This window comes from Nematolebias whitei, chromosome 7, assembly GCF_014905685.2.
Source record: "Nematolebias whitei isolate Nwh7 chromosome 7, NemWhi1, whole genome shotgun sequence".
Classification (NCBI taxonomy): domain Eukaryota; kingdom Metazoa; phylum Chordata; class Actinopteri; order Cyprinodontiformes; family Rivulidae; genus Nematolebias; species Nematolebias whitei.
In genome coordinates this window covers 14,779,980-14,791,018 of record NC_056504.1, presented here as the reverse complement: position 1 = coordinate 14,791,018, position 11,039 = coordinate 14,779,980, and the positions used below count along the sequence as shown (strand labels likewise).

Genomic DNA, 11,039 nt, shown 5'->3' with positions numbered 1-11,039 from the left:
TTCAGGAGACATGTCACTTAGTCTTAAACTGGAAAGTTTGAAGACCTTTTAATACTTGTGCAATTTATTTTGAGTTACTGTAAAATTAATTGTCTTTGATCAAACTGCACGAGTTATTGCCCTTAAAACAGCTGTTTTAGCTTGTAAATATACAAAATATTCCATATGAGAATTAACACCCCCACGTAGGAAGCTTATAATTAAGGTGTGTCGTGTTTTTGTCTTTAAAGAAGTAACTGAACACACTCGGGAAATATACAACTGTCTGTGTCAGGTTTGAGTCGATGGCGTTACTTTCAGTGAGAAAAGACTGAGAGAACGCAGATCTTTGAAAGAGTCACTGCACAGATCCTCTGAAGGCAAAATTAAAATATCCAAACTTACATTAACCTTCTAGAACAGAAATATTTGAAAATCATCAGATTTTATGGATCTGGCTGCAAAAGGATCAGATCTACAGGTTCATTTAGGAAACTGTAACACGCAAGCAGTCCTCACAGTGGACTGTCCAGAGTGGCTATTATTACTTAAAAGGTACATGACAGTCTGCTGTATTTTACTAGATGTTCAGATAACATGTGAAGTGAAATCTGATTTGATGAAACAAAGATTAAACCATTTGGCCAAGTGGAATAAAAGCAGGCACTGATATTATCTCTACCGTCACATACGGGTCAAAGAGCAGGGAAAGAAAGATGGATACAGAAAGTACAAAAATAAAAGCCTCTGAGTCTTTGAGGTTTCAGATGGAGGTTTAAATATCGACAAAATCCTGTAGAGTATCATCGAGAGAGCACGGAGGTGGCTTCAGGAAACTTTTTTAAAAGAGATTTGTTTTCCTTGTGAGGTCCTGAGTCTGAACCTGACGCAGTTCAGCATCTTTAGAGATCTGAACGTGCACATTTTATTTAACTCTGGTGAACGTGAAACTTCCAAAGGAAAATTGTCAGCATTGTGGTAAAAAATAAAATTAACTCTAGGATTTTCATTTAGATTAATCCAATAAAACTTGCAATTCCGTTGAAGTTGAAATTCAAGCAGACAGTTTTGATTGGTTGTTACAAAACAAATCTTTTTAAGTGCTGAATTAAAGAACTGCTGATAGAAAAATAAAGTTTATTTAAAGCGTGGATCCAAAACCATCTCCTAAGATGTAACATTTGTTTTTGGACCCAGAAAATGAAAGCGTTTAAAAATAAAAAGTGTGCGGAGGGGGAAGCAGATGTTGCAGAGTCTCAGAAAGCAACAGAGTGAACGCTGGAAGCTTTTATCACGACGGGCTGAGAGCCCATGATGGAAAACACCATGAATTTTGCAAACAGAAAACATCAAGTAAACGGTCACGGCAGTTCACGCTTCAAAAGCTCCAGTGGGTTCATCTGCATGAGGATCGCTGACAAAATGCAGTTCATCTTTTAATTTTCTTCATTTTTTAACATTTGCAAAATTTAATGTGCCAAAAAAACAAAACAGCTTTATTTTATATTAATGAATAATCAAATTTTTACGTTTTAAAATGTTTTTGTTTGAACTTGTGATCTAATAGTCATATATTTCTGACCCAGTTTTCTATTTTTCTGCACGAAAATCTTAATTGTTAAAAAGAAAAAAACAGTTAACAAGAGTAGAAAGTTAAAGTACATTAAAACAAACTGTTGCAGTATTATTTCCTTTCAACACAAAGGATACATTTCTTACCTGTCCATTCTTTATGGACCAGTCTTCAGTTGATCCATGTCGTGAGATGCTGCAGAAGGGCCTCCAAACATCGTCCCATAGGTCAAGGTGTTGTTCCCCTCGTCAAAACTAAATCCTCAATCATCTCAGATTGTCTTTTTGCATCAAAAACAACCTAAAACATTTCAAACAGCGCTCCGTTGAGGAGATTCTGTCTAAATGAAACCAGACTCATGAGGCTTCAGAGTGAGGTATGGCAGAAGCAGAGGCAAGTGCAACATCACAGCAGGAGAATCTCCAAATCAGACAAATCCTTTAAAAGCTCTCCCTCTCTGTCCTTCTTTTTTTTTCTCCTAGCCGTATGTCTCTTGTCCGGTCTCCCTCCCTCCCTCCCTGCTGCTCTCTGAACCCTCGACTCCCTCGCTTGTTCCCTCCGTGCACTAATGGCCTCAGATTGGGATTATCATGCAGGCGTCTGTGAAGAAGGTGGACAAGCCCATACTTTTATATATGTACTGAAATCCTCCTCCCCCCTGAGCATGATGAAACTCCATTACTTTGAGAGATTAGATGAGCGGCGATTTGATTCATGCGCTCTCTCTCTCACACACACACACACACACACACATAAACACACGAACAACACATGCACTCACTGTAAAGACCAACACTAGAGAACAGGTTTGCGCACCACAGATTGTAGCTGGATTAGATTTCCAATTGATTTGCTCTGATAAAAGCTGATCAGTTTGCAGCTCGTGGGTCAGTTAGAAACATGAACGAAGGATCGTTGCGTCCAGTAAAGACATGAAACACAGACACTTGTTTTTCTTTCACGTCACTTTTAATTCCAGGTTCCTACACTCAGCTCGATTAGAAAAACTGATTTTTTTTTTTCACTTTCTGCTCCCAAAAAACCGTGGCGGTTTTAAGTTTTAGTGCATGTGCACAACGTGAGGCTTTGAGTGAAAGCCTAGCCTAAGAAAGTGGATTTCTCCAAGCCGTCCTCCACTTTGGTGTACTCCAGGTGAGATTTGAAGTACTGGCTTTTATAGCGAGGGCTGTTCCGAACGTACTCGAGGTAATCAGGAGTCCCAGGACAGATGACGTTATCTGCCAGCAGGATGCTGCCTTTCCGTAACAGGCCACACTCCTAAAGAACAGAAACCGTGTGTCAAAAAACAATAACAAGCCAGATGTTTGGATTTGTAGAAAATACACTCACCTCCATTAGTTTTGTGTCAGGAAGGTAGCGATCCTTCCAGTGGTCCAAGAAAACCAAGTCCAACGTTTTAACCCCAAACTGCTCCTTTAATTTGGGGATCCAGTCTCCAGATGCACCGACGACTAACTGAATCTAGAAAGAAGAAACATGCTGTGATCTGAAGCCCAGCACATCAAACGTCTTCCTCCCAGTTTGCTCCTTGTTTTACCTTATCCTCCAGTCCTGCCCAAGCAATGACCTGGCGAGCCACTGCAGCGTAGTCTGGGTTAAATTCAAGCGTGATGAGCCTGGCGTGAGGCGGCAGCAGACTGGCTATACGCACCGTTGAGTAGGCGCAGTAGGTTCCCAGCTCCAACACAACCCCAGGGTTTACCTCAGACACCACAGAATCAAGAATGCGGCCTGAAGACAAAATGAAAATCAAAATGATGCTAATTTTTCTCATGAAATATGAATATATCTCTACCTTTCTCATCCCCCACATTCATGGCCCACTCTTTCTGTCTGCAGAAGTGATCGATGGCTTGGACCACGCTGCGAGGGTCTCCTCTTGTGGCATCTTTCTGTACTGCAGCCAGCAGCCGCTGGAGGAAGAAAAAACAACAATCACTTATTAAAAGGTCACTGACATTTTGTTATCACTGATCATAACAATTAGATTGGAGCAAATATTCCTTCAGCAGGCTTCTCCCTCTGTCATTATGAGCAATATAGTCTGAAGAAAATGTTACAAGCAGTAAATCTCTTATAATGCAACTCCAGTGGGACTACCTCTGCCGTTATCTTCATATTCTGCAAGTGATTCACAGAAACAGCTTTTATATAAATAAGATGCCTCACTGAATGATTAACACATAGGTTTAGTTTGTTTAGTTAACCTTTTCAAAAGTATTGATAAGCTTTACAATGCCTATAAAAATGATTTACCCCCTTGGATGTTTTATCCTTTTATTGCTGTTAGAAATTGGTCATGATAAAGAAAAAAAAAAGGCCTTGTTTAAAAAAAGATTTAAAATTAAAACTTTCTTCATTGTCAAAGTGAAATCTTTTTTTTACAGAGTAATGCCAATTAAATAAAAATATGTAAAGTAAAATAAGTGTTTGCATAAATATCCATCACATTTAAAGTGACTGTCCTAATTCAACTCAGAGAAAAGATTACTTGAAAGTACAAGTCAGAGGATGGATACACAAGAAGACTCTAAACAACCCGAGGAGTTCTGTTAAATTCATCATTAAGAAATGGAAGGAAACCAACAGTGGGCCGTCCTCACAAACTGAGTGACCGTGCAAGAAGAGAGACCACCAAGACCCCTGTGAGCACTCTGAAGGAGTTACAAGCTTCAGCAGGTGACATGGAGAGACTGAGCATACAGCAACTGTTGCCAGAGTTCTTCATCAGTCCAGCTTTATGAGAGTTGTAATGAGACACTGTTGAAAAAACTGAATTCAACTAGTTTTCTAGGTAGTTTAGACACTTGAGATTTATTTTCTTCAACAGGAACTTTGCTAAGAGTTGTGTCAGCTCACTGTGTTCAATTCTTTGGTTTTTGAAGAACTACTGAACTCTTAGAATACAGACAGACAATTTGTATTTGCTAATTAACAAATGGCGGCACAGTGGAGCAGTTGGTAGAGCTGCCGCCTCTCAGTGAGAAGGTTGCTGGATCGAATCCCAGCAGGGGATCTTTCTGGGTGGAGTTTGCATGTTCTCTTCGTGCATGTGAGGATTTCATCCGGGTACTCCAGTTTCCTCCCACAGACCAAAAACAGGCATTTTAGGCTGATTGATAACTCTACATTGTCTCTAGGTGTGAGTGAGAGTGAATGGTTGTCTCTATGTGTCCCTGGAGACTAGAGGCCTGTCCAGGGTGTCCCCACTTCTCGCACAGTGATGGTTGGACATAGGCACCAGTGACCCCCATGACCAAAGAAGTGGGTTAATGATAATGGATGGATGGATAATTAACAAACACTAACTGTTGCTAGCAGACCTGTTTTCCATTTCTTGATTAAACACTCAACACACGAACATGGAAACATGGAAACATGAAACCTGTTAACATGTTAACGTTGTCGTTTAGTGTGCTGAAAACACAAAAGTGTCCGAATGAAACAACAAAAATTAAATTCTGACAAGATTTTTTAATCAAATTAACAAATTTTTAAATAATTTGCAAAGCTTAGTTTAGTTAAAAACTCACTAAAACCTTCAGTGACCATTTTATACTATGTAAACTGAACAGAACCAGCATGGTGTTTAAAATAAACTGAGCTGACACGCCTTTAAAACTGGAATGTACGTCGACCTCTATGCCTGCTGGCTGTTGTTAGGAACAGCTGACTAATCCTGAGTAACCCCATTTTTACATTTCCAGGGTTTAAAACACACGTGAGATTTTACTCCATGTTTACATCGTGCATAATTTCTAAGCAATTTACAGCAACATTAAAAAAAAAACGTACACCCTCTTTCAGTTGTAGAGTTTCACATATCAGAACATTTAACTGAGGCATGTTGGGTCTATAGACATTTCCTATAAAATTATAAGTTAACTCTTGGACTGAGTAGTTTGACACTAGTGTCTCCCAACACGGTCCACTGTTGTTGTTGTTGTTGTTGTTGTTGTGTTCGACTGCAGGTGGGATGTTTTTGTCATTCTGATATGCTGATTTTATTTTCTGGTAGTTGGAAAGAGTTGTGATTATTAATGTGGAAAAAAATAGTTATATTACTTTTAATAGCTTGTGTAATTAATATATGTAAAGTGTTCTCTTCAATATATGAGTCTGGTTCTGCTAAAGGTTTCTTCCTCATGAGGGAGTTTTTCATTTCACTGTCGCCTTCATGCTCAAGATGAGAGTTCTGTGATAAGAGTTAAATTCAAAGCAGTCTGCTCCTCAGATAAATAATGTTACATTATTATTTTTATATATGAATGTTTCTGTTTTGTGCCCTGAAATGACTTATGTTGTGACTTGGTGCTATATAAATAAACTGAATTGAATTGAATAGTACTCTGATTACCCCGTAGGACAAATGAGTAATCAAGGTGTACAGGTTTCCATTAACAAAGTGTATAAATACTCCAACTCTGAAAAGTAAGGGCATTGTGTAAAATGTAAAAAAAAAAACTATGGATTTTTTTTCTGTAAACCCATATTTTATTCACAATAAAGCACAGTAAACAAATAAATTGTACTTTTTCTTTGAACAATAAAGTGGTTTTGAATTTGATGAAGGCAACATGTCTGAAATAAAGTTATAACAGGACCACATTTCTCACTATGAAGCTGATAAAGCTGAGTGAGTTCTTTATTTAAATCAAGTTAAAAGTCACTTGAATCTCTTTTAACAACAGTCTGTAAACATCGAGGGACTAAAGGAGACCAGCAGCTGGAGATTTTGAAAGGGTAATATTGTCCTGGGTCTTCTTCGTTTCATGATGCCCCAAACATTTTTAATTAGTAGGAAGTCTGGAATGTAGGCGGGTCAGTTCAGCAGCCAGACTCTTACATTGTTGTAATGGGTGCAGCGTACGGTTCAACATTGTCTTGCTGGAAAATGCAAGGTCTTCCCTAAAAAAAATGTGTGGATGAGAGCATATGTTGTTCTAAAATCTGTATATACTTTCAAGATGTGTAAGCTGTCTGTGCCAGTGATTAATGCACCCCCATACCATCAGAGAGGCAGGACGTTGAACTGTGTGCTGACAACAAGTCAGATGGTTTCTCTCTTCTTTAGCACAGGGTCTGTAGTTACCAAAAATAATCTCTCATTTTGTTTTGTCTATCAACAGAACAGGTTTCCACCTTCACTCAGTCCTTTTTAAAAGAGCTGTGGTCGGCAGTGATGCTGGACGGCTTCCCAATTTTGCTTTTTCATTGCATGATAGAGGTTTAACCAGCATTTGTGGAGGGCATCGTGAACTGTGTTTAGAGACAGTGATTTTTTTATTTCAGTTATCAGGCTCCTCTCTTGTGGAACCAACTTCCAGTTTCTGTCCATGAGGCTGATACATTATCCAGTTTTAATAATAATAATAATAATGTCATCACAATGTCAGCACTGTATGTTTCCATACAATGGCGAAATTAGTCTCTGCATTTAACCCATCCACCACCAGGTGGTGCAGTGGGCAGCTATTGAAAGCGCCCGGGGGACATTTTGGGGATTAGACGTGCTGCCCAGAGACGCCACGTGATTTGCAGTGACTGGGGATCGAACCTGGGACTCTCGGGTCCCAAGCCGGCTGCCCTGCCTCTACACCATAAGACTGGGATTAAGACTTTCCTTTTTGATAAATCCTATAGTTAGGGTTGGCTTGTTATGCTGCTATAGGATTAGACTACTAGAGGACAAATCAACCTCATTTCCTTAAATGATTAGTTAAAATTGAAGTTTTCATTTGATACTATTTCTATTAACATGTGATTCTTGACCTGCCATTGTGTATCTGTTCCTCTCAAATCCAGACAGTCGAAGCAGATGGCCGCTTGTCCTGATCCTGGTTCTGCTAAGGTTTCTTCCTCAATAGGGAGTTTTTTGTCGCCTTCATGCTTGCTCAAGATGAGTCTGTGATGAAGTAAATTCAAAGCAGTCTGCTCCTCAGATAAATAATGTTAAATTATTATTTTTATACAGTGTATATGAATGTTTCTGTTCAGTGCCCTGAGATGACTTCTGTTGTGAATTGGCGCTTTATAAATAAACTGAATTGAATTGATTTATTGCCCATGAAGTGATGTCCAGAACAGAATCCGACCTGTTTTTAATGCAGTGGTTCCTCAAGGCCTGAAAATCATGATAATCCAACATTAACGGTCAGTCTTGTCCCTTAAGTTCCGAGATTTATCCAGTTTCTTGAAATCTTTTGATATTATGAACTCTAGATGATGGGATGCTCAGACACCTTTATTTTGCAAACTGGTTAACCTCTGCCCATCTTTACTTTTAAGACACTCAACCTCTAAAATATTTTTTATACCCAGTCCTCTTACTGAATTATTGCCAATCAACCAAATTAATTTCTTTTTTACACCACTTACTTTCACATCCTTTTGTTGCCCCTGACCCAAGTTTTAGATGAGTTGCTGTATCAAATCCTAAATTACTTTATTTTAAAGAAACAGGACATTTTTTTCCTTTAAATATTTGATAAGTTTAATGGGTTCATGAATTTATGAGATTTGCAAATCATTGCTTTCTGAATATATTTACATTTTACACAATATCCCAACTTTTCTGACATGGGGCTCTAAATAATGTTTACCGTTTTAGCTAATGTGTCAGCTGATCTTGTGAGAGCCGGATGCTGAGTTAAAACACACCTGAGGACGCGTGGACTGGGTCAGTGTGTTCAACACTTGCTGCACGAATCTGTCATGCCAAATAAGTGCCAAATCTGGATGGTACTGCACAATGGAGGGGATCACCCAGCTGTACAGAGCGTACAGCAGAGCCGCTCCTCCGATGAGACTGTAAATAAGAGTCTGCCACATTCTGCAACCAAAACAGAAAGCAGAAACATTAGTAAATCATCAGTCTATATAGGTATAAATTTTTATATGATATTATAATTATGGAATACTCAGTTATAAATGATGCAGAAAGTGGAGAGCCAGTGCAAACATCAGCTAAAGAAAGATCAAGCAGCTCTCCTGTCTGTCCTCATCTCATCTCTTCCTTTGTGTTGAGCTAATGAGATGGGTGTTCACTATGCAGCGTACAGTACTGTAGCTGCTCCTGTTTACCAGCTGCTGCTGTCACGTCCAAACCGTACACCCACTCAATATAATGATCCCATTGTAAAATAAAAATCAGCTGTGAAAAACACACTTTGTAAGCAGCTATCCTCTCAGGAGCTGCAGCACTGATAAACAAAAAGCAATGCAAGAGAAAAGCACAGCTTGAATCTTAACTAGGAGCTCCAGTTCTGTGGGAACGTGGTGCACGGCATGGCTGGAACAAGACTACCTGGTGCAAACAATGCACTGAACAGAACCAGGGTTAGCTTAAGTAATCCCTTTTGACTTGGAGTTCGAGTTGCGTGGCAACTGGCTGGGGGTTCAAAGCTGTTTCCAAAGGCAGGGGTCTGAGATTTTAACCTTTACACTGGCTCCCTCTGAACAAACAAAACTGAAATGCAGAAGTGCATGACAGAGGTGCACACAACACTATGCCTACATTACAGCCTAAATGTAAAGAAACAGTCAAGTCTGGTAAAGGTTGTCAGAAGGCCATGAACTGTACTGACAGCGCCACTGATCAGTATGATTAAACAAACGTCATCTTTGTTTTCTAAAGCGAGAGTGTAGCACATTTCCTCAACAAGGTCTTCTGAAGAACTGAACAACTCATGTGTTCCTTAAATGTTTTTCTTTTTTACCAAAACCTCAAGAGAAAGCAGGACTTACACGTGTATGCAGGTGGTGTTTCCTCTCCTCTTCTCACCTCCTGTCCTTACTAGAAAACCTGTTTTCAGAACGCCTGACACATGCCTCCGATTACATGAAACTAACTCCTCCCTCTCTTTCCCCCCCCCCCCTCCACTCAGAGCTGTGCTGAATGTGTGCATGAAAGGAATGTGCAGCAGTCTAATCACACTCTGCACAGTCACACACCCAGAGAGCTGTTCCTGGACTGAGCTGCTTCTTTACATTTGTTTTAGATGACTAAATTAATGGTTGAGAACAGGAAGTACCCTGCTTCCATTCAGATGTTTTTGCCCTTTTCTCCTAAACCGCTGAAGTGGAGTAACTTGTTTCTTATGTATGAGCAGGCAAGCTGCATGTCCCCTGCAGTAAGTGAGAATAATCCCTCAAACTTGATTCCTCACAAAGCTGTACCTCTGACATGAGTTCTTGACTAAAGTGTTGCACAACATCCAAATAATTCAAACGTTAGTTTATTAAAACTATGTATTTAGTAAGACAAAAACCTTTCTTTGGCTGCTGCTGTTTAATTTGACAGCTACTAAAATACTAAAATAAACAACAAACTCAAAGTAAGAAAAAAGTCCAGCTTGAGTCCAAAGTATGACGGAAAGATGTCTGTTATGATGCCAGCACCAAGTTGTAGCCACAGTCGTCCTGTGTGACAGAACGTGTCAGCCATGCTCTGTAAGACCGAGGTTTTACATCTCAGGAGGTAATCCAGGGGTGTTTCAAACACTGAGCAGCTGTGGCTCTTTTCTGTGGCTGCAGCTCCAACATGGTCAGGAGAAACGAACTAAAGTGGGCAGCTTCCTCCTGTGGCCACTCGTATTTATCCAGCAGGATCTCCATCAAGCTCCACGGTTTCAGCTTTGAGATGTGGCGCAGTTGTCCTGAAGAACAGAAAGAGGGTTCTAATGGACCAGATTGCATCACATTTACCAAAGTGCCCTCAGGTAAATGTATCCTGTCTGTACAGATGCATGCTGGGCAGTGAGCAGAGGGTGAAGTTTTTCTTTGAAACAGGTGAGAGGGCTTCAATAGAAAAAAGCTTAAGCACCACTGTCTTTTACTAAATCATGAGATGAAGGTCAATAATGAATCAGTGAATATCAAGTAAACAACAATAATCAATAAAGACATAGCATTCCCTGAAGGAATGCATATCGCCCCTTGCTTTCCGTTCATGCCACTTTTTTAAACTAATATTGTTGAATGAAGTTGTATTCATTTTGGTTAAATCTTGAAAATAAAGTGCAAACTCAAACAATATCACAAGATTTGATAACAGCAGTTACAGTAGTCCCTCACTACTTCACCGTTCATTTATCGTGGACTCACTCTCTCTCGGTTTTTCAAAATAAGATTGGACATGACACACAAATGGCTGATTGATGGATGAGCTGCACGATCGGCATGGAATTTTTATTTTTTTTAAATCATTTTAAATTACTTAACACCTACTGCACATTTGTGCAGCAGGTGTTAAGCAGCCCACACTGCAGGAGAAACTTTCTCCTGAAGCTCCTCCTCCCTCCTCTGTCGATCTCTGTGCAGTGGAGAAGTGGGCGTGGCCAAGAGCACTTGCAGTTGGCAAAGAGCAGTGGAGGCAGGGAGCTGAAATCATGACATTCTGGGAACTTTTGGGGCATTTAGAAACATTGTTTAGAGTATTGCAAGAGTGTGGGAAGGGTTTAAAATG

At 39.8% G+C, this 11,039-nt stretch overlaps 2 protein-coding genes across 2 annotated transcripts in view; both read right to left on the bottom strand.

Moving 5' to 3' along the window:
* Positions 1–2,499: 2,499 nt before the first annotated feature.
* comtb (catechol-O-methyltransferase b) lies at positions 2,500–9,387 on the bottom strand. The gene is made up of 6 exons (XM_037679289.1): positions 9,320–9,387; positions 8,234–8,405; positions 3,369–3,486; positions 3,111–3,304; positions 2,903–3,034; positions 2,500–2,830 (listed from the first exon to the last, which is right to left on the bottom strand). The coding sequence occupies exons 2-6, from the start codon at positions 8,402–8,404 to the stop codon at positions 2,651–2,653; spliced, it is 795 nt and encodes a 264-aa protein (XP_037535217.1). The 5' UTR covers position 8,405; positions 9,320–9,387; the 3' UTR covers positions 2,500–2,650.
* Positions 9,388–9,987: 600 nt separating this feature from the next.
* LOC119412301 (SRSF protein kinase 2-like) overlaps positions 9,988–11,039 on the bottom strand; it is a 9,062-nt gene continuing 8,010 nt past the window's right edge. The window contains exon 14 of the mRNA XM_037679288.1: positions 9,988–10,230. Within this exon, the coding sequence (XP_037535216.1) occupies positions 10,046–10,230 (185 nt within the window). The 3' untranslated portion in view covers positions 9,988–10,045. The remainder of the gene's footprint in view (positions 10,231–11,039) is intronic.

Bases quoted from the DNA above. Each gene is read 5' to 3' on its own strand.
- comtb (XM_037679289.1), bottom strand. From the start codon at position 8,404: ATGTGGCAGACTCTTATTTACAGTCTCATCGGAGGAGCGGCTCTGCTG. The intron at 3,487-8,233 runs GTGTGTTTTAAC...TTCTTCCTCCAG, and splicing joins CCCAGTCCACGCGTCCTCAG to CGGCTGCTGGCTGCAGTACA. The intron at 3,035-3,110 runs GTAAAACAAGGA...TCTTCTTTCTAG, and splicing joins GGGCAGGACTGGAGGATAAG to ATTCAGTTAGTCGTCGGTGC.